This window comes from Panthera uncia, chromosome D1 (genome assembly GCF_023721935.1).
Source record: "Panthera uncia isolate 11264 chromosome D1, Puncia_PCG_1.0, whole genome shotgun sequence".
Taxonomy (NCBI): Eukaryota; Metazoa; Chordata; class Mammalia; order Carnivora; family Felidae; genus Panthera; species Panthera uncia.
This window is the reverse complement of record NC_064808.1, coordinates 46,173,577-46,196,095: the sequence shown is the minus strand read 5'-3', so window position 1 is coordinate 46,196,095 and position 22,519 is coordinate 46,173,577. Positions and strand designations below refer to the sequence as shown.

At 44.5% G+C, this 22,519-nt stretch overlaps 1 protein-coding gene and 1 long non-coding RNA gene across 11 annotated transcripts in view; one reads left to right on the top strand and one right to left on the bottom strand.

Moving 5' to 3' along the window:
• IRAG1 (inositol 1,4,5-triphosphate receptor associated 1) overlaps nucleotides 1-21,830 on the bottom strand; it is a 75,522-nt gene extending 53,692 nt beyond the window's left edge. For 8 of the 9 annotated variants that reach the window (XM_049650032.1, XM_049650058.1, XM_049650039.1 and 5 more), the window contains exons 1-5: nucleotides 21,633-21,830; nucleotides 4,241-4,341; nucleotides 3,091-3,161; nucleotides 759-932; nucleotides 118-195 (exon numbers count right to left, since the gene is read on the bottom strand). In XM_049650032.1, the coding sequence (XP_049505989.1) occupies nucleotides 118-195; nucleotides 759-932; nucleotides 3,091-3,161; nucleotides 4,241-4,341; nucleotides 21,633-21,830 (622 nt within the window). The remainder of the gene's footprint in view (nucleotides 1-117; nucleotides 196-758; nucleotides 933-3,090; nucleotides 3,162-4,240; nucleotides 4,342-21,632) is intronic. The other variant, XM_049650099.1, reaches the window with a different exon arrangement.
• The window catches only part of LOC125936206 (uncharacterized), a 197,238-nt gene that overhangs the window by 96,775 nt on the left and 77,944 nt on the right, over nucleotides 1-22,519 (top strand). For both annotated transcript variants that reach the window (XR_007461961.1, XR_007461960.1), the window contains one exon: nucleotides 8,220-8,365. This is a non-coding gene — a long non-coding RNA (uncharacterized LOC125936206). The remainder of the gene's footprint in view (nucleotides 1-8,219; nucleotides 8,366-22,519) is intronic.

The following is a 22,519-nucleotide window of genomic DNA, read 5'->3' as shown; positions in this document are numbered from 1 at the left end:
AGAAGACCAAACAGGGGTCCTGACTAGAAAGCCTGCAAGATAGGAGGCATCCTGCTCAGGCCATGGGAGGGGCTCAGCTGCCACCCAAAGGGAGAAGCCAGGGGCACTGGACCTCACCAGGCGGCGTGGGAACAGTAAGCGAGTTGCTTTGAGAGGATGCGGGAGAAGCTCCGGGGCTGAGGTTCAAGGCAACAGCTGTGGAAACAGACACAAACTGGCCAGCATTTGTGAAGGTTTACAACTTCAGCTAAACAAAGACATCCTTTCAGGTATATCTGATCCCTGGGAACTAGGATCGTTTCGTCAGGGACAGGGACTGATTCTGGACTGCCAGATAAGGCTCCTACCGCAGGAGGACTCCATCCATGCAGAGTGGTCCAGGAGCCTGTGCACACGGGCATCACACAGGGATTTCTCTCTATGCAGGATTCAGGGAGGGGAAACCCATGCTAAATTCATGGGTATCAATGGGCTAACATTTCTTGGTGAAACAAAAACACAATAGGCCTAAAAAATGAAAAGCAGAGTTTTCTGAACTAAAGTGGGATCAGTATTTTTAGAGCTTCTGAAACAGAGTAAGATGTCTTCTTCTCACAAGATTCCTTCCACAGGACTCAGTCCTCCTAGGGTCTAGAGGCCTGGGGGCAGGCAAGTCAAAGGCCACCTCTTGGAAGCAGAGCTCCCACAACTGGAGCCTGGACCTCCCTATCCCCCACCCCACCTTGGACGTGCTCAGGGCAGCCACCTGTGTATCCTACCTGACTGGGAGTCTCCGGGGCAGCTCTTGGACTTCCTCCCGCGGCGAGTCAGGAATCGTTCACTCACCAACTTGGCTTCTTCCAGCAGCGCCAGGTTTTTCTTTTTGTCCTCCTCTGAGATGCTGATATCTGGCAGCTGGTCATGTACTAGGTCAATAATGTGCCCTGCAGGGTCTGCAGTGGGAGGGTGAACATGGGGCAAGAGCCATAGGATCCTTGGTCCCCCAACACCCCAGCCCAGGGAAGCTGTCCAGAGTGGACTCAGCCAGCCAAACGTTGGCCCTAATGCTGGCCTAGGGAGACAGATAGGGCTGCCTGTAGTCTGTGGTTGTGGCAAGTCCTTTGCAACAGGTTCCCAGTACTGTCCTAAACTCTGCCATTAGGGAAAGCCATCAGGAGCTCCACCTCTGTGCTGTTTCCCTAGTGTGTTCATCCTTCAGGTCTCTGTTTCTTCAACAAGCTAGTGAGTTTAAGATGTGTGGATAAAGGGAACACTCCAAAGATCATGGCCACCTTCCCTCCCTTCTTTCCTCTACTCACATTGTCTACCCCCATCCTTCTCCAAAACTGCCTCTTCTCCAGCAGGTCTTCTCTGGGTGAATGACACCACTTTCCCCAGCTGCTCAGAAACATGGAAGTCACTCCACACTCTTTCCTCAGTCTCTTCACGTCCCATCTACTGATCATCAAGTCCTGATCATCATTTACCTCATAAATATCTCTGGAAATTGTGCCTCCTCTCCATTCTTGTTTCTTAGATCTCACCTGCACAATTACAACAGTCACTTCCTAGGTCCTTTACCTTCAGGCTCTCCCCTTCATCCCATCTTCCACTGCCTATCAGAGTGATTTTCCTAAGAGCCATATCTGACCTTGCAATCCTCCTGCCTTACCTCGTCAGGATTCCTCATGGTCCCTAGTCATGTGCAAAAGCCAAACTTGGCCCAGCACTTTTGCCCATCCCACATATTTCTCCTAAGCTCCCTCCCATCCCCCTTGGTGATGAATAGCTCTCATTGTGCCTCTACAGCCTCCCTTTCCTCTTCTTCTGGTTGTAGTTCCCCATTTTGCTTTGTATGAAACCCCTCTGAGTCTCAATTATGTTAGTTAGGAAGAAGATAAATCCTATCCCCCACCTCACCCCAGCCTTGGCCAGTCAATGAGTTCAATCTCCCTGGCCATAGTGATTGACTCAGGGATGCCCATGGGAGGCCAGGAAGAGGCAAGTCTTAGAATTGTGTTGAGTGTACAGGAAGAGGCACTCTATTTCCACTGATGCAACATAAGCCTGGAGTTGCTGGTAGCCATTTGCAAACAAACAAACAAACAAACAAACAAAAAAACAAATGAACAAACAAAAAAGAAGCAAACACATGAAACTGTAGAGATGGGATAAACCAATTACTAATGACCCAACTTGAGCACCTGGATTCAGCACTCCTTGAAACCACAAAACCTGGCTTTTATTTATTTTTATGTATGAATGTATGTATGTATGTATGTATGTATTTTTGGTGTAAGAGTTTAAGTTAGGTTTCCAGCATTTGAAAGAGCCCTGACCCTAATACACACATCAGAACATTCAGTCACTCTGTTACTCTGTTATGGTTCCTGCGTCTCCACCATGTTGTTTCTTCCACCTTGAATGCTTTTTCTTCCTCTTGTCTGTCTGTCCAACTCTCTGAGGTACAACTCAAATACTCTTTCATCTGGAATCCCTATCCAGCCTTCCCCCTCCCCAGACAGAATTGGTCCCCTTCTTGCCTTAGTTTCCCTAACACTTCTGTGAAGGGCCTTAAAATACAGTGTCTTGATTATATCTGTTCACGTCTTAGTCTGCTCATAGACTATGAGAAACATGAAAGCAGAGACCAAATCTGTATGACATCTCTGTTCCAATGGTCCAGAACAGACCCTGAGAAACCACTTGGAGAATTAACTGGTGGTTGGGCAGCCATGCTTGCATTCAGGCACGTACCTACCTGGATGTGGGCCTTTCTAGCAGGAGGTGGAGGCCTCTGCCCCCTGAACCCCAGAATTGAGCCTCACCCAGCTGTATTCTCTTTGACTTCCTCATCTTTTTCTTTACCCCCTGGCCTTGTCTTTTTACCAAATAAATTATAATTAGATATCATACTTCTTCTGGGCACAAACACAGAGGGGCAGACTGACTTTGCCCTCTTGGGCTCATAGTTATGGACCTGCCTGAGAATTAAGAGAGGGGAAGGGGCTGAGCCTGGCTAAGCTGCCAGATCTTAGCCTTCCTGCTCAAACACAACTTCAGCCGGACCCTTGTCTCTACAGAAATAAGATAAATTGGACTAGCCCTTACCCACAGAAGTCAGTGAAACAGTGGAAACCTTCAAGTTTCGGTGAGAAAGCCTCCTATGGGGACTGTGAGCTCTGAAAGACAGAACAGAGTCATCTTGTTAAGCAAATTTGTCCACAACTGGTAAACACACAGATACCTGTATATTCTTTCAAAGTCATCCTAGAGCATCATCTTTCAAGCTTGTCTAAGCTTGAGAACTTGTTAGAAATGCAAATTCTCAGGTTCCACCCCAGACCAAATGGATCAGAAATTCTGGGGGTGGGACCCAGACATCTTGATTGAACATGCCCCCTAGGTGATTCTGATGCTTGCTAAGGTTTTTGAAACACTTCCCTAAGGAAATGTAACTTTGACTATTTACTGTTCATTAGGGCCCAGACTGAGTGAACATCTAACTGTAGAAAACTCATAAAATGTGAATAATTGTCTGGAAGAGATGTAGATGATTTCTGGAGAAGAAAGATAAAAAACAAGGTTTCATTGTCTTGTGGAATATTAACCTATTTTATGTCTAACTTAGCGATCTTATTCCAGCATTCTTTTCCTCCTCACTGATTATATACATATTTCCATCTCTTATATCCTCTTTTGAACTGGCTTTGTTATCCTCATGGTTCCCTTGTCAATGAGTTCAAGAAATCTTTGACACATGCTCATTATATATCTGTATGAGAATGATCTTTGTAGCTTTTTGGAAACTATACTTACACAATCTTATTCCAGTTAAACCAATGCATGTACTAGTGCTGTGCCAAACTGAGGCAGTGACATCCCTGTGCATATGAGCCAATGTCCTTGGTTCATCTTCCACACAGGACACACTTTGGCCAGGGGCAGCATTCTCCAGTCAAAGACTCATATCTCTCAGGTCTGTTTGTAAATATCTGGGCAGTTATTATACAAAACTGCCTGCATGATTTGTGCTTTTCTTAAAGTGCAAAGAGCCAGATCCAGGAGAAGAAAAATAATTTGGGGGTGGGGGAGATAATGGAAAAAATCCCAAGCTCTTTCTCACATTTGGAAAAAGTGCTTGATTGTATCTCATCAATAAAATGATCAATGAAGAAGATCTATCTATTTATCTGTTTAATCCTCATATTGTAGGGAATATTGTTCTATACAGCACAAAGATTAGGCACATGGAATGTACCTGTTGACTAGGTTTTTATCAGTTTCTCCTTCTGGTGAACTGGCCTCCCCAGTCAGGATGATGGTAGGTGGACTGCAGGATATTTCTGCAGTGTGAGGGCCCTGGTGGTTCAGAACAAAAACACAGATGGAGTTAGACTTAGGATGATGGAAGCTCCCAGGAGGTGGAGCTAGAGCATTTATTCCAGTATTATGACACTCAGAACCATCTTGATAAAGGTTGAATGCAGTTTATTTGGATTATTCAAGGGGGAAAAAAGGAAAGCAAGAAAGTAAAAACGCCATTTCTCCTTCATTCCCCAGCAAGAATTCACTGAGCTTTAACATGTTCTACTTTTCATGCACCAAGTTTTGGGAACCTCTAAGCCACCCCTGGTTAGTCCTCACTAAGAATCTAGAAAAAGAATGGTGCAGAGGCCTTAGGCTGCAGCCAGCCAGACTGGGGAAGGATGCATCCACACATTCCCGATATTCACTGAGAGCCCATATTGGGATAATTGTGACATTTTGATAATTTAATTTGTGACATTTAATTTGTATAACCTTGAAAAATGTTTATCTAATTACACATTTCTGAAATTAGGACAAAAGTTATTAGCCAGTACTTAGATTTTTTAGGTATTTCAAAACCATTAAATAAAACTACTAACAGTAAACATGAGAGTTATTCCATTCTGGGTTGGTGAGGCTGTAGTGAAATCAGTATACGGTTACACTGTGATGGTTGTGTGAATGGTAATACCATATCTGGACTATAATAAATATTGGTTGAGTGAGTGAATAAGTGAATCGAATAAAGCACTATAGGGTATACAATAAGGTCCATAAAGATGCATGTCAACTTGCGCTTTCCCACACCTAAGTGTACTGGGGATAAAAATAGGACTAGATAACAGTAACACACAGTGTCTCTCTGGTTCTTTTGCCACCTACTGTTGCTGTATTTCCATCTCAGAATCATTCCCAGTTATGTCTGGGCATCTCTCTAGGGGTCCTCTCATATGTACCCTTATCGTTTTCCTTCTCTTCTTCCCTGATCCCCAACCCCCTTACTGATGTGTGCTGCCAGGGCTCTCTGTGAACACCACACAGTCCCTGCCAAGACCTGTCTCCCAACACTCTTAAGCATGTCACATTACACCACCTCCCACTGTTGGTGTGGCTTCCTGGAGCTTCAGAGCAGTGGGTCGCCATTGCCACTTTGAGGACTGTGTCCTTCTGGAGCTAACGGCCCTCCTGAATCTATTGCCTGGGGGCTGCCCTCACAGACCCAGGGCTGAGCTGTGTTCTTGAGCCCTTAGTGTATACTTATTGACTCTTTGCAAGGTTGGTGGGGAGGCCTTCTCTCCTTTTCTCATTATTACTTGTTGTTAAGTGGGTTCCATATGGTGCTATCTGTACTTCTTAAATCGCACAATTTTTAGTGAAACCAGCACTTCCCATTTTCATTTGTATCTCCTCCCCTCCCTTGGCTTCAAACATAAAGACTGGACGAGATAGAGAGTTGTCTCAGAGTCAGGCCAGGGAATGCCAGATCCCTGTGTTCCAAGACCTCTTCAGCTGGAGAGAGGTGCAGGGATTGGAGGAGGTGGAAGCACTCAGAATCTCTGAGCACATGGAAGGACAGTTTGGGCAGGGACTTTGGCTAGATAGGAGGAGTAGAAAACAGTATTGCCTATTGGAAGAATCATACAGACCTGTGCTCAAATTTATGCTCACCATCCACTAGCTGTGTGTCCTTGAGCAAGTTATTTAACCTCTCTATACCCCATGATCATAAAATCTAACTCACAAGGTTGATGTAAGTTTTAAAAATAATGCTGAAAAAGCACCTAGCACATGACTGGCGTTTTCAATAAATAGTTTTATTACTGTCATATAACTTTTCTCTCTCCTTCAACAAAGACACTTTAGTTATCCATCATGTGCCAGGAACAGCTTGAAAAACAAAGACCCTCAAGACCTCACAAGCAAGGGATACAGAGAAGTAATGAATACTTATAACAAATTTAAGCTGAAAAGAAGTGGACCACATTCTGTGAAAGTTCAAAGGAAAAGAAGGAAAACTCATCAGGGGAGTTGAAGACTCTCCAGAAGAGAGGACATTTGAGCTAGGTTTTGAGGGATGGATGGGAGCTTGTAAGACAAAGATAGTAGGGAAGAGGTTTTGGGCAAAGGGAACAGCATTAGTAAAAGACATAACTGGGCATTAGGGATTTATCAGTGTAACTGGAGTGTGGATTATGGGGTATGTAAGATAGAAAAGTCAAGAATGGAACTGCAATATTGTGGTTTATAAGAAAAAATATATATATATAGTCATTCAGATGACCAAAGTATATTTCTCATATATATTTGGTCTTCATCCACAGTTTCTAGCTCACGGCTCCCAAGACCCTTGGAATTTCCTGAGCAATAAGAGCAATGGAAAAATCTCTTCTTATAATATTTGGTATCTTATAATATTTGTCCTCAGTTCTGAACTCCCTTCAGAGCCATAAAGGTGAAATGGGTGTCTTTTATTTATAACAAGCCCTTTTCACCACAGCTGAGTTTATGTTAATGAAGGTGACTTTTGCAAGACATCTATGCATGGAAGTTGGTTGCCAGGGAAACAACTATGAATAGAGGGTGGGAACTTTCAGTCCCGCCCCCTGATTTCTGGGGATGGGAGAGGGGCTAGAGGTTGAATCAATCCCCGATGGCCAATGAGTTAATCAATCATGCCTACATAATGAAGCCTCTAAAAGGAGGAGGTTCAGACAGTTTCCATGTTGGGAAACCAGAACATTTCCACATGCCACTATGCTACATCCCAAGCTCCATGAGGACAGAAGCTCCTTTATTCAGAATCTCACCTTGTGTATCTCTTCATCTGACTGTTGATTTGTATCCTTTAATATACTTTGTAATAAATCATTAATCTAGTGAGTAAATGGGTTTTCCTGAGTTCTGTGAGTCACTCTAGCAAATTATCAAACCTGAGGAGAGGATCATGGGAACCTCTGATTTCTAACCAGTCTATCAGAAGCACAGGTGACAACCTGAACTTGTGATTGGTGTCTGAAGTGAGGGCAGTCTTGTAGGACTGAGTTCTTTACCTGTGGTTCTGATTCTGTCTCCAGGTAGGTAGTGTCAGAATTTAGTTGAATTCCTTGACACCCTGCTGGTGTCAAATAATTGCTTATTTGTAGGGGGAAGACTACAACACAAACACACACACTGGACTTGGATGCAGGAACCTAATTTAGAGGCAAATAATGGAAATAGAATAAAAGGATGAGCCAGCTTCTGAAGGACATTGGGTGTTATTCCAGTGAGTTTGATTTTTGTGGTTTCACACATGGAGAACACTGAAGGTCAGGTTTGGGAATCACTTGACCACCCAAAGAGAAAACATAGAAATGTTGACAGCAGATCCATTCATGGATCATCATGATGCACATTGGTTGAGATGATGGAAGAAGCCCTGTTATTATAGTATCCATCTACCGCTTAGGAATTTTGAGAAGCTTCCAGTAAATTGGAGCTGTGTTACTCTCCATTTGGCCAATGTACAGTGACAGGGAGTTAGTATGTTGCTTGTTACTGGAACCAAGACTGGCCAACCTATCCTCACAACTCTAGAACTCCAGTCCCTCCGAGAACACAGGTATCCATAATTCTGTCAAAGACTCTTGTAAGACATGCTCAAGAAGTTTCCCAAAAAAAGCAATAGCTCCTTCTATAGATAGTATAAGCTTGATGGGCTAGTGATGAGCTGGTTACTTGCTTTGTCCTCTTGTTACCCTGTCAATTCCCATAACTATAAAATGGTTAAAGGCCTGCTCTGTCTCAGAAGTTTATGTGAATAAAATGAAATGATGAATGTGTATGCACTTTGATAAGTGTCATATGGTCTACAAATATCTATTGATCATGATTATCATAAAATGAACAATGGCTGTATTCAGTTCTCCCCACCTTTTGTCCCCTGGTAGGAGGCCAGCAAGAGGCAGAGAAGCTGGGGCCTTCCAAGGGGCCAGAAAGGAAGCAGGAGGATCTTGGGTCATGATGTGGGACCTGATGACACACAGTGGAACAGCATCCAGAAGAGCTGCTGAGGTCAAAAAGGGGAATCAAAATGGTAGGTCATGGGCTGAAACTGGAGCAGACAGGACCAGGGGCAGTTGCCAAGCTAAATGGGAGAGCCAGTAAAAAGGGCAGAAAGGGGATGGATCCTCCAGTGAGCAGAAAGAAGGGCTGAAGTTTTTCCAGAGGCTTTTCTTCATGTCATTACCAGGGTTTCTTGTTGTGGTTTCTTGGATCTCAATGAAAGAATTAGCTATTCTCTGAGGTACAAATTAGAGACCTGGAGGGCCATTTGCTAAATAATGTTTATAAATTTTTATATTAGTTGTCAACATTTATAATTGGAAGAATTCCCATAAAGGTCTGGATTTCCTGCTTTTCCTGAAAAACCAAGAGACCAAGCCATCTTGGGTCTGCATTTCTGCAGAGTAACTGTTGGTCTGCTTCTGTAGCTTGCTTCAATCATTTGTACTCCCTGACTGGCCCTGAAAGCATCCAAGTTACTGCCCCTGTGGCACATGATTCTTAACCTGAAAACCAAGGTTTTCTGAAACACAGGAGGTTTGTGCTTAAAGCCTCCTTGACTCATGACACCTTTTTTTTTAAACCACTTTATTAAGGTATGATTGACATATGAAAAGCTATCCATATTTTATGTATATACCTTGATGAGTTTAGAGATAAGTATACACTTATGAAACTCTTATCACAATTTATGCCATAAGTCTATCTATCACTTCTCAACATTTCTTCCTTTTGCCTTCTTATTTATTTATTATTTTTATTGTTGTTGCTGTTGTGATAAGAATGCTTATAAGATCTACCCCGTTAGAAAACTTTTAGGTATACAACACAATATGGTTAAGTCTAAGCACTAAGCTGTATAATATATTTCATTTTGTGTAACTCCCACATCGTCTTGGTGGGATTTCTTTCCATACAGTCCAATGGGTGACTGCTACCATGGGAATTCCAATTGAAACGCTGATTTTTCTTATGGTATGTTTGAAATTCTTTCCCTGGGTGGAGTTTATTTCAACTGCAACAGTTTGTGCTCTAAAAATTACCTTTTTCATGATTTTCATATATAGAGAATTTCTTTCTTGTAAGAATCCTCTGGTGAACAGGAAGAAATGCACTTTGGCTAAAATATTATTTTCATGCTCATTATATCATATGGTTTCTGCCATCTCTTGGGATGGGCTTTTATGAATTCCCAGCAGACATTAATGAGGATGAGGTAAGTCTACATAAAAGGGGTGGGAGAGCCAAACATTACTTTCTTCATGTTACATCCTGAAAAAAACCTTGTGTAGTGCTGCGGGGATTATAATATATACCCATTTCCAAGAGTCTAATACCTTCACTCTGCTAAGTAAGTAGAATACAATTCATTTATTTATTTTATTTTATTGACACACTACCTATTTCCCAAAGCAATTTGAAATAACCAGCAATAAAATCTAAGATATAAAAACATGAGGCTATAAAAATGGGGAGACAATTTGATAAATACAAACATCCCTAGCAGATAAGGAGAAATGCATGTTTCTCCTAACCATCCATGGTTTGACTCTGAAGTTAAACTATTTGACCTGAAACCAAATGAATCTGTGATCCATTTGGCCCAGGCTCTGAGAAAGATTGCTTTAAAGAATTATTCAGCAGACAAAAATAATACAAAAAGAGCCTCATTCTTCACTCTCAGCTCTCAAAGGACATGGAAGGAGATAATGCTTAACCATCCTCACCTCTCCTCTGCCCTTTGACTTTTCACTCCCCATGAAAAGCCTCTCTTCTTTCCCTCCCTCCTCAACTTACTCCTCCAGCTCCATCCAATTACTTACTGTACAGATTGTCTAGCCTTTCTTTTTATGGTTGGCTCGCTGAAGTTTTCAAAAGCCTTCTAGTCTAAGAAGTCAGTGTATAAACATCCACACATTGTTATGCTTTATTCTCTCCAGCAAACTTACCGAATGCCTATCATGTGCTACAGTCTATGCTAGAGCACAGGAAGAGAAAAGTGAAATAGGCAGACCTCTGAAGTGCTTCTCAGTTAGCACAATGGGATGAGGAGTGGGTGAAAGCACCCCTCACCCCTACCCCAGGTAGTGCCCAGGGCCTGATGCCCTTACTGTTGACCTGCGAGGTAAATGGTCTGCAACGCACTAAGGAGCTGCCTTCTGGTGGAAGTTTTCTCTGCCTCCTGGCTGAAGACAACTTGCAACAAAGCTCTCCTAAGGTGGCTGTCATGCACGGGGTTGTATGCACCCTCAGTCAGAGGAGGGTAGGGGCAGACATGCTCATAGAAAGGCAGAAACAAGCCATAGGTGGCAAGTGCCAGGCATGTAACCACAAACACATGCAATTCAAAGCAGCTTAAAAACCAGGAGGCACAAAGCAATCAGGGAGAAATCCTCTAATCCCCTGATGGAATGTCCTGGAATGCTCCTCACTCTCTCTTTTCAGTGCGTGCAAAATATACAATAATAAAATCAAAGTGTTCTTTCCCTAATCAGTACATAGAATGGATGAACAAGCTCTGTGAAAAACTGTTTTTGTGGGGAACATTCAGTCTCCTGTGGGCTGTTTCAGTTCAGTAGTCACTGAAGAGACAGGAATCCAGGAAAGTGTGGGAAGATTCCAGAGACCCTCTGGAGTGAATTCTGCCAGGTTGTAGTGTGTGTGATGAGTGTGAATACTCAACCCTGCTCCCAACCTGAGCTGCTAAACATAAGACAGGCCCTCAAGAAAGCTTGTGGTGCAGCATGTCCAAATATGGAGCTTGCCAGTGAAGTTACTGGCTTCAGGACTTCAAGGGCCTTGAGCTTGGGAACCACAGTAATTCATCCATAGTACAGGTTCTCACTTACTAGCTGTGTGACCTTGAGCAAGTTACCTCGCCTCTCTGTTCTTTGGTTACCTCATCTGTCAAATAACTATCCCACAGGGTAGTTACAAAAATTAAACAGATTGATATGGAAATAAGATTGCCAGCTAAAATACAGGATGTCCAGTTATATTTGAACTTCGAATAAACAACAAATAATTTTTTAGTATAAGTGTGTTCCAAAATTGTATGGACATAGCTGTATTTTCATTTGCTAAATCTGCAGCTCCAGATGGAAAGCACCTGGCACTTAGCAAATGCTCAGTAAGTGTCAGATGTTATATTCTGTTATTGTTAACTTTGGGGCTGAATCAATTACTTTGGAGTTTGGTTTTGAAGAGATTGTTGTTCTTAGTTTTGAGTCTGATCAATCATTTGGAGTTAAATTAGGAGGGCCTCACTCTTCTGGTCATGGAGCCATAGAGCATCTTCCCTGGGCATCTATCTGACCACAAAAGCCCAAGTGGTCTTGTAATCAGTGACTCCCAGAGAAGCCCACCTCCAAGACCACCTTCACTTGGCACCACTCCCTCTCTTACCATCTGCCTCTGAGACCATGTAGAGATGTCCTTTGCAAGGTTACAGACATGAACAACAAAGGAACAAATGTGGGTAGAAGGGAGTGACACTTTCTTGGACTTCTAAGTGCGAGGCCCGATCCCAGACACTTCTGGTGTGTTTCCTCACTTCATCCTCCCAACAATTCTGCCACTGAATCTCAGGATATCCATCTACAAATTGCGGATGGTAATGCCTCCTAATGACATAGAATCATAAAGAGGAAAGTGAAGGCCCTGAGCATGGAGTAGACAATGGATGCATTTCCTTTCTCCCTGCTTTTTCCCCATCAGCCCACACTTTACCAGTGAAAGAAAGGACTTGTCCAGGGCTGTGCAGCTGGCAAATAGTGGAAAGGACTAAATATTAGGCCTGTTGGCCTTCCCACTTCACCATGCTACTCTTATAGTTTTTTCTCCTGGTCTTTGGTCTCACCTCTCGTGGTTCCCGGTGTGTGCATGACACTCTGACACTCCTGTTATTCTTCCAGGCTGCTCCTGCCTTCACAAACACTTTCCTTCAGGAGGCCCTCCAGCCAGCACAAATTTGAACACGTAGTTGGAGGAAAGATGGCAGGGGCACCCCCTTACCTTTCCACAGGCCCAGTCTCACCAAGGGTCCATTTCCCTTCCCTGAAATCAGCCAAGCATGGAGGCCCAGGCTGTCTCCCCACAAGCTCACCCTATAATAAGCCAGCAGGTCACATTTTGTTCTCCTTAAATAAACCTTATAGAAACATTTAAATGTTTATTTCACTCATAAATTCCCAGGAATGCGCAATAGTTTCCTAACTGCTTGTATGCAGAGATAAATATAGGCCTGTGTCATAGACGGGAATATTATCTTCCCTTCCCCAACATCACATGACTAGGCCTGGGTAGGCAGCTCTAAGAAACAGCCCCAGTCCCAGCCCTGGTGGGAGTGGGGAGTTCAGCTCCTGCACTTGGGCCCTGGGCAGGTTGTCTGGGAGAGAAGGACCCAACTGGAAGCCAGTGTAGGGTAATGCAGTTGGGGAGCCCTAGTGGAAATCCCACCTGGATGACCTTGGGCACTTTACTTAACTTTTCTGAGTTTCATATTCTCAAACATTATGTGGGCTAATAATCCCCATTTTCCAGCCTTGTTTGAAGGATTAGACAAGATAAAGCAATATTAATAGTGATGATATTGGTGAGAATGGTAGTAGAGGTTGGGCCTTGTGGTGGCTGTATCCTTAGGTCCCTTTCTCATCACATGGAGGGCAAACACGGACTGTCTCTGTAGAGAGGGGCCCTGGCCACAAAGAGGAATTGGTGCTCTTGTGATAGGATAAAAGGACTCTGGGGACTTGGGAGAAAATTATTATTCTAGCAGCAAGTCCTAACAGCATGGGAGAGAGCAGAAATGCCTCTGCTGAAGTCTGCAGGATATTGGGCTCTCCCTGCCAAGAACTGAGTACCAGATCCTGGCTCCCCTAAAGCTCCTCAGTGCCCACCCTGTGGATCCCACTGTGTGCCCAGGGCCTGCTTGCCTTTGGTGGATACTCTTTTTTTTTTAATGTTTTTTTTTTTTAACGTTTATTTATTTTTGAGACAGAAAGAGACAGAGCATGAACGGGGGAGGGTCAGAGAGAGGGAGACACAGAATCTGAAACAGGCTCCAGGCTCTGAGCTGTCAGCACAGAGCCCGACGCGGGGCTCGAACTCACGGACTGTGAAATCATGACCTGAGCCGAAGTCAGCCGCTTAACCAACTGAGCCACCCAGGCGCCCCTGGATACTCTTTCCTACCATTGTCCACTCTATTCCTAGAAGCCAAGGATCAACAACCACTAGATTATCCTACCTTCTTCATCACTGTTTTCACTCTCATGCCAAAAAACATCAGGAGTGTGGAAGTACATGCAATGTCTATTAGTCATACTCAGTGGAGAGTGTATCTATCACCCAGCCAGGCATTCATTCATTATCATCTTCTATCCTTTCCTCCTCCCTCATTTTCCTCCTGTTTCTCCCTTCATTTCTTCCTCCCTTCAATTCAGGCATTTAATCATTCAGCCAGCCAATTATCCACCCAACCTTTCACAAAAACATCCATCCATCCATTCACCCACCTATCCATCCACCTATCCATCCATCCATCCATCCATCCATCCACCTGCTCATTCACCTGCTCATCTGTCCATCCATCAATCCCACCTTGAGTTCCCACCACATATTAGAGCCTATGCTGAGAGTTGGAGATACACATACAAAAGACACAGCCCCTATCCTAAGTAATTTATATGCAGTCTGACAGGAATTAGAGAAACAAAAAATGATAGGCTACTTCTTTGCTCACTGTAGGAACTAAAGCAAAATAATTTTAATATACACTTCTGACCTCCTATAACAATCAACACTTCCAGAACACTGCCTGCTTTTTCTTAGGCACACATTTCCCGAAGGGTCTCCAGGGAGGTAGAGAGAACCCCAGTCTCCTGGCTAGTGAAGACAGGTCCTGAACAGCCAAGGGAGGGTAAAATGAAGAGAAAAGCTGGCAATCTACCTTACATGGTAAAGGATGTTGTTAAGCTCTAGATATTCCCAAGGACAGCATAGACCAAGGATCCCCCAATTCCTGACCAGAGAAGCTTGTAAGGGAACACAAAACAAATCAGATCAGAAAGGAATTGTCATTCAATTGTAATTCCACTAGGAGGTGAAGTCTCTGAGAGTGGGGTCTTGGTTATTTGGTGCTCAATAAACATTTGTTGAATGAATTCAATAAACATTTACAGTTAACTCTTGAACAACATGGGTCAGAACAGCAGTGGTGGATTTTTTTTAATAGTATCGTACTGTAAAAGTATTCTCTCTTCCTTATGATTTTCTTAATAACACTTCCGTTTTTCTAGCTAACTTTATTGTAAGAATACAGTATATAATACATATAACATACAAAATATGTCTTAATGACTGATTATGTTATCAGGAAGGCTTCCAGTCCACAGCAGTCTATCAGTAGTTAAGTTTTTGGAGAGTCAAAAGTTATACATGTATTTTCAGCTGTGCATGGGGTTGGTGCCTCTAACTCCTGCACTGTTCAAGGGTCAACTATATTGAGTAAATTCAACATGATTCCATATTTATTGGGTATCTATCATGTGTAAGAGAAGAGTTACCCTTTCCTGTGTGCTCAAACTCTGTTGCAGTTAAAGTGGGGTGTTTTCTGGACTAGGAAGAAGAAAAAAATAATTCTAGCCCCATTTCCTCCGCTTACAGCCATGAGGCAGTGGAATCCAGGTCTTGCTGCTTCCTTGTTATGTCCTTTGGACAAATGACTTAACCTTCCAAGCCTTAGTTTCCTAATCTATAAACTAGGTATAGTCATTGCTAACTTATAGAGCATTATGAAGGCTATTTGAGATAATGAATGTAAAGAGTTTAGCCTAGAACTGAGCCCCATGTTTAGTTTCTTTTCCTGCATTTGGATATAATACCTAACTGCTCTGAACTTTCAGTTCCCTGGGGATGTTGATCACTGTCCTCACAGTGAGGTTAGGGCATCAATTGCAGTAATATATGTAAAAACTTTTCAAAAACTGTTTTGTGCTGCATTAGGGACTGAGCACCTGTTATGAGCTGAGAACCTTGCATGGCACTTTATATAGATTATTCTGGTAATTAAAGTCAAGCTGCCTGGGGTTTGACCTTAGGCTCAATGACTGTATTAGCAAGAACACATTACTTTTCTATGCTTGAAGTCTTTATCTCTAAATGGGAATAACAATAGTACCTACCCCACAGAGATATTTTGAAAATTAAATGAGATAAAGTATACAAAAAACCTAGCACAGTACCTGGAACATAGTAAAGGTTCCTTAAAGGTTTGTTGTTGTTAGCAGCTATTACTGTAAGGCTTGGCTTACAGATAAGGAAATTGAGGCAAAATGAGTAACTCACCCAGGGTCCCGCTCAGGGTTGTGCAGCCCAGCTCTTTCCACATTGCCACACTACTTACACGTTGTGTCCCAATGAAATGGAAGCATTTCCTGTGCCTTCCAGAACTCCCTGGCTGCTTGGGAAAGCCTGCATGGTACTTTTCTGAAAGGGCAGCTGAACAGGCTCCACTCTGGGCCAGCCCACTGAAAAGCCAGGATGGGTCTCTCACTATGCTGACACAAACAGGAAGTCCAGATTTGTCATGGCAGCAGCCACCATGATCTCCAATTGTGAGCCAAAAGAGGAGGCCCAGCAGCTTCATGGTCAGAGGTTTTAGGAGCTCCACAAGCAGATCCTTTGCTGTGAGGGCCAGAGCACATTCCAACCTAATTTTCAGTTCATAAAAAATTGGAAGTGGGAGCAGGGATGCCACTGGGTACTTGAGTGCTGAGGTGATCTTAAGTCAACAGGATGCTGCCGTATAACAGAGTTAAGCATCAGTTTGTCTAGAGGATCAGAAAGTGCAGTACAAAGTAGGCACACTGGGAGGTGTAGAGTGACTCCATGTGTTGCATGAGCCAGGAATAGCATGGTGGTCTGTGTTTCTAGGAGTCAGTGTGCATCAAGGTGGGCTGTTTTATTGTCTGATGGCTGAAAAAGAATGAAGAAGCATAGGCAGCATAGTGTCTCAGCAGGATGTGTGACATGGAACTGTATTTCCTGGCCCCACGGGCTCAGGCATCTGAGAAGATGGCAAGCAGAATTAAGTCCAAGCACCACAAGCTGTGGTGCATTGGAGTGTGCATGGCAGCGTATTTGCAGAGGCCCTGGTTGGTTGTCCCAGACAAGGGCTTTGGAAACGCAGGACAATGTTCCCTTTAACCAGGCACCAAGAGTTCTCACAGAGGGCCCCCGAGGCAAAGCCATTAGTATTTAGTGCAGGAGAAAGACTAAGAGCATGCACTCTGGGGCCAGGCTGCCTGGGTTCAAATCTTGGGACTGCTACTTATGAGCTATATGATCTTGGAAGAAGATACTTAACTTCTCTGTGCCTCAGTTTCCTCAGCAGTAAAATAGAGATGATAATATCTACCTCATAAGGTTGACTGAAAGTTAAATAAGTTAATACAGTAAAATAGTGCCTGGTATTATTATTAAGTGGTTTTGTGGACAATGGAGATGGGGGTGAGAATCGGGGGTGGTGGGAGGGGGATACTGGAACAGGTGATGTGAAAGATGTGAGGTCTTATGAGCTTATGAGCTCACGTTGGCCTATGCCTGGGGGCTTCCAGAAGCCCCTGGAAGAGGATAAGGGTTGTCCAGGTGGAAAGTAGAGCCAGTGAAAATTGGGCTGTTAGAGCTAACATGAGCCTCTTTGCACCCTCATCTTTGCAAGGCACTTCTGAGGAAGCCATGCTGTTCTAATGAGTGAGGTTTTTAATGTGGCTGCTGGTCACAGGCCAGGAAATGATTAATGTCCTGGTCTTGCTGCCTCTGGGACCTGGGGCCAGGTCTGGTGCCCCTGATTAGGGGGAGACAGGTTGGTATGTGCCCAGAGGAGGGGTCTGGGTAGGCTCTGAGAGCAAAGCCTGGAGAAATAGAGGAAAGGCAACTCTGGGAAGATGCAGAAACTGCCTTCCTGCATCTGTAGGTTTTCACACCACTATAGGCAGGTGTGGAGGACAGGACTGAGGTATAGTCACAGGGAGGCAAGTTCCAGCTTGACCAGCAAGTAGAGCTGGCCAACCACAGCAGACTTCCTTGTGAGGTGGGGAGCTCCACTATGGAACTGCTCCTGCAAACTCCCCAGACCCACCCCAGAAGACTCTGGTTCAACAGGCCTAGGTTGGCAAAGGAATCCGGGTTTAACAAGCTTCCAGGTAACTGGGGGTTCACGCTATGCAGAACTTTGCTTGCCTGGGAGGGTCTTAGATAAGATCTAGTGTCACGTCTAGCTCTTAGCTCTGATGATCTGTCATTCTGTGGTCCCTCAAGTTTCCAGGCTTGTGTCCTGACAGCTTTTATTCCCGCCAGAACCTCTTGGCTACAAGCTCATTCCTTTGAGCCCCTCCCTGTTCAAGGGCTAACCCAGAAAACACATTCAGGACACAACCTCATAGAGTGCATTGTCCAGAAGCTTTATTTCTTTGCAGGTTTTGATTACAGTTTCTGATTAGGGACCTCAAAGATGTGTGTGTGTGTGTGTGTGTGTGTGTGTCCATGTGTGTGTGTGAGAGAGAGAGAGAGAGAGAGAGAGAGAAAATGTGTGTGTGTGTGTCTATGTGTGTGTGTGAGAGAGAGAGAGAGAGAGAGAGAGAGAGAGAGAGAGAAAATGTGTGTGTGTGTGTCTATGTGTGTGTGTGTGTGAGAGAGAGAGAGAGAGAGAGAGAGAGAGAGAGAGAAAATGTGTGTGTGTGTGTGCGCGCGCAGAAAGAAAAACAGGATCTAGGCCTACAGCTTTTGTGTTTTTGTGTGAGAAGGCCTCAGCTAGTGCTCGTGTCAGTGATGGGAAATGGGGGCTGGGGCTTGAGGAACCAGAAGTAGGGCTGGACCCGGGGGAACTGTAAACTCAGAAGGATGCTCTGATTCTTTGCCTGCTTCACAGAGTGGGAATTCACACGGTACTGGGAATTTCAGCCAAATACTCCTGGCCAACCCTGCTTTCCTGGCTGCCTGGCTTCCGCTGCTCCCAGGGACTTGAGCTCTAGCCCCTGGAGGCTCTAGCCCTGCTCACAAGGCCTGATCCTCCCTTGAGGCTGTGGCTGCCTGAGAAGCCCAATGTAGGTTGTCTGATGGGTGCAAAGAGGGAGGTGCTCTGCACTGACGATGCCCATGGGCCTCTGGAGAATCAGGGAGGCCTAGTGCCTCTCAGTAAGGGCAGAGAATAAAAGAATACTAAATCTGATGTAGCCTCAGTCTGGGGTCTAATCTGCCCCAGCCACATGGTCCCTCAGGCCAAAGAAAGTACTCAAGGACTGGGCTGACCAGAGTCTAGGAGGCAGCCACTGATACTTGCCCTGGGGAAGAGATGAGGAACCAGAGGCACAGGAAAGTTAACAGATTCATACAAGGTCTTCTGACTGTGATGTGTAGGAGCCCAGCTTGGTCTGACATCAGAGTCCATATTCTTAAACTATGTGCTAATAATCCTCCATTACAGGACCTGGGTATCCTGAGTCCAGCTCACCTGAAGTCCTCATGGGTCCTTCTCCTGCTGGCTCCAGCAATGCAGAGGCTATTGGTACCATAAACAGACTTCCCACAAGTACAGAGATAGAAACACAGCATTTGATACACCTTCAGAGACCATGGGGGCCCACCACCTCATGTTACAGAAGTCTGGTTCTGGTACAAGGTCACAAGGAGAGTGACCTTGTAGAGACCTGGAATTTGGAGCTCCTGCTATTCAGCTAGTCTTCTCTGCCCCTCAACTGTGTGGTTAGTTCATGGAACCCTCCCCCTGCTTGGCTGCGACTAGAAACTCACATTCACCTCTAACCCAATGGAGCTGCACCTATGTGTGGTTTGAAGTCATGATGGTCAGAAGGGCCAGCAGACTTTTGTGCTGTCTTGTCTTACATCTCCTGAGGAGAAGGCTTAAAGGTTCTTTTATTTAGAGAGGTGAGACAATGAGCTAAAGATGAACTAAACTCACTGTGAAAGGATCTCTTCACTAATGGTGGAGTTGCAGCTTTGGCAATCTTTTACTTTAAAAAAAAAATTTCAGTGTTTATTTATTTTTGAGAGACACAGAGAGATGGAGCATGAGCAGGGGAGGAGCAGAGAGAGAGGGAGGCACAGAATCCGAGGCAGGCTCCAGGCTCTGAGCCATCAGCACAGAGCCTGACTTGGGGCTCAAACTCATGAACGGTGAGATCATGACCTGAGCCAAAGTCAGACACTTAACCAACTGAGCCATCCAGGCACCCTGACAATGTTTTAATTTTTTAAGGAACACTGATATTCTTGGGGAGCATGGCATGACAGCTGTTTGGAGGAGCTGGCTGGGATCTGGGAGCCAGATTGCATCAGAATCTGGCTTAAGCACATGATCAATGTTAGTATAGTGGAAGGGGTCAAGAATGGCCATGGCAAGAAGGAGCCCAGGACTAGGGAGAAGGGACACTAAGGGGACAGAACTTGGGAAAGTCATGACTGAGAAAAGGGAATAGTCACATTTGATTCCAGATGTAGATGTTTTCCTTTATGCTGTCATTCCCTTCTTTAATCTTCAGACTTTAGGAGATTAACAAATTTTTTTGGTGGCTAAACCTTATAGCCCACTATTACCAGTGTTTTAAGGGAATTTTCCACACTTGGTTAGGAGTAGCAGTTGGAAAGGTACAGCAGCAGAGCACTCAGTTTGGGGAAGACCAGACATCACCCATAAAGGAGCAGAGGAGCAATCTGGAGCCATGGAAAGTAACTGACCAGCAGCACTCACCAAGCCCACGACATTCCTGGGAGGGAGGTTCAATAAAACCCTGAGCCAGCTGCCTGTGGTCAATTGCATGGGGGCTTGGCTTACTGCCATTTAGAAATTCAAGGGCTCCCCAAGTCTGCCAAGTTCTGCAACATCTCAACCCCATGAGTTTGGGATAGGGAGATACAAGAAGCCATTCTTTTCTAAGTATTTATTATCTGAGTTCCCACAGTTATCATGTGCAAAAAAACAAATGTCATCCTGACATGAAAATGTTCACGGAGTCTGCCCGCTTACCAAATTAATGCTCACTCATCCATTCTCTTCCCTCACTTAACAAATGTCTGTCCCTTCTGGCTGAGGTCAGTTCAGGCAACCGTCAGATATAATGTGGGTGGTACAAGGGCAAACCAAGTGCAAAGTTCATGAAATCAAAGAAGACAGTGTTGGAACACTTCACATGCAACGTCTTGGACCAGCAGAGAGCAGATGGAGCTAGAGCAGTTAACAAAGAAAAAATCATGATGAGGCAAGATAGGTTCTTTATGAGAAAATGATTTGCATATTGAAGGATTGATAGAAGTCCTTGGGAAAATGAATGAAGCCCTTAAATTTTAAACAATCTCTTAACAGAGGTGTTGTAAAGTAAAATGTGAAGGATGTGGTTCATCCTGTTGGTATAAAGAATAAATATACCAATGCCAAAATCGACACAATTAATTCTTTATTCCTTCTGTTTTATACTTCTTTTTAACGTGTATTCATTTTTGAGAGACAGAGAGAAAGATGGAGAGCGTGAGTTGGGGAGGGGCAGAGAGAGAGGGAGACACAGAATCCAAAGCAGACTTTAGGCTCTGAGCTCTGAGCTGTCAGCACAGAGCCTGACGTAGAGCTCGAACTCACGAACCACGAGAGTGGTTCAACCGACTGAGCTACCCAGGCACCCCAATTCTTTGTTCCTTCTAAAAAAGTAGCATATAATCTATACTTTGTTATATGTATAACTAAAAATAATTTATTTTCATAATTTTGTTTGTACGAAACAATCTCAATGAGACCCTTTAATTTATTGTCATCATTTCTCTTTCTTACAATACAATTTTACTGAAAATCATTTTCACTATTTACTATGAAGTTTTGGTCTTCATTTTAAGTGGACTCAGTTTAGGTGGTCTTTTTCTGGTGATCACACCCGTGACATGATGAGGCCCCCTGTGCTGACGGTTCTCCTCCAAGTCTTTCTCCATTCTAGGAGGGTGCCTGCAGAGTTAGGGTGGCTGGACCTCCCAGGAAACCTCAGTCAGACACAGCCTAGGAGGTTCATCTGGGAGATGAACATCTAGGTTCATCTATGGGGGCCTCAGCCAATTCAAACGAACTCTGGGTATTTATTCCTCAGTGTTGCAGCCACACACCTTCCCCAGGTGCCCACTGCAGCCTGCACAGGCTGTAAGCAGACCCTCTGGCCAGGCCAGGCAATGTGGCCCCAGCTCAGGACCCTTGACTTGGCCCCGGCCAGGCTAGCTGCAGGCAAGGAGGGGGCACTTACTTGGCCGGCGGGGCTCTGGGCTGCCTGTGGCTCTCCAGGGGGCTCCTCGTCCTCGGGAATGTGGGGCATGGCAGCCTCCTGGCAGGAGTGGCCCCGTGTGCCCGGAACCTCCGCGGCGTCAGCCCCAAAGATGCTCCAAGAGGCCTGGGCTCCGCAGGCTGAGGAGACGCCAAAAGGACAAGTCAAATCCACTCCCATCCCTGACCCAAGTTGGGTTCCATTTCTAGGAGCCATGAGCCGCAGAAAAAGCTTGGTTGGGTTTGTATCAACAGCAAAGGTTGGACTAGGCCAGGAGAGGGCATTTGGAATTGCATTTCCTCCTGTTCATTTGCTCTGTTTACAAAGCTAGAGATGACCTTAGAGATTTTGCAACTAATTTGGTCCGTACAGTAAACACAGCTATCCCAGAAGGGAAAAAAGTGCTTCAAACTCCTCAAAACCATAGCTAATGGAGGACGCTCCACTGGGACCAGACCTGTACTTATGTACCATTTATTGAGCACCTACTAAGTGCCAGGCACTATCCTAGAAACATTTACAACATCACCTAATTTAATCCTCATGATGACCTCTGATGCAGGCATTAATATTCACATTTTATAGAAGAGAGAACAGCATCATGGAATGTCAGCCATTTGCCAGAATCACACAAAGAACCAACAATTTGAATCCAGATCTTCCTGATTTTAAGCCAGGACTCTTTTTACTATACCACACAACCTTCCTTGTCTGGGTTGAGGAAGAGGAGGAGATGATGTTCCCTGACTTTCTACCCCATGGCTGACTTCATTTCCTTCAACAGCTTTTCTGATCCTCAGTATGGGGCTGTCTCACTTGAGGACAGCCCTCACCAGGCCTGCAATTCTGGAGGCTCAGCCAGGGTGCAT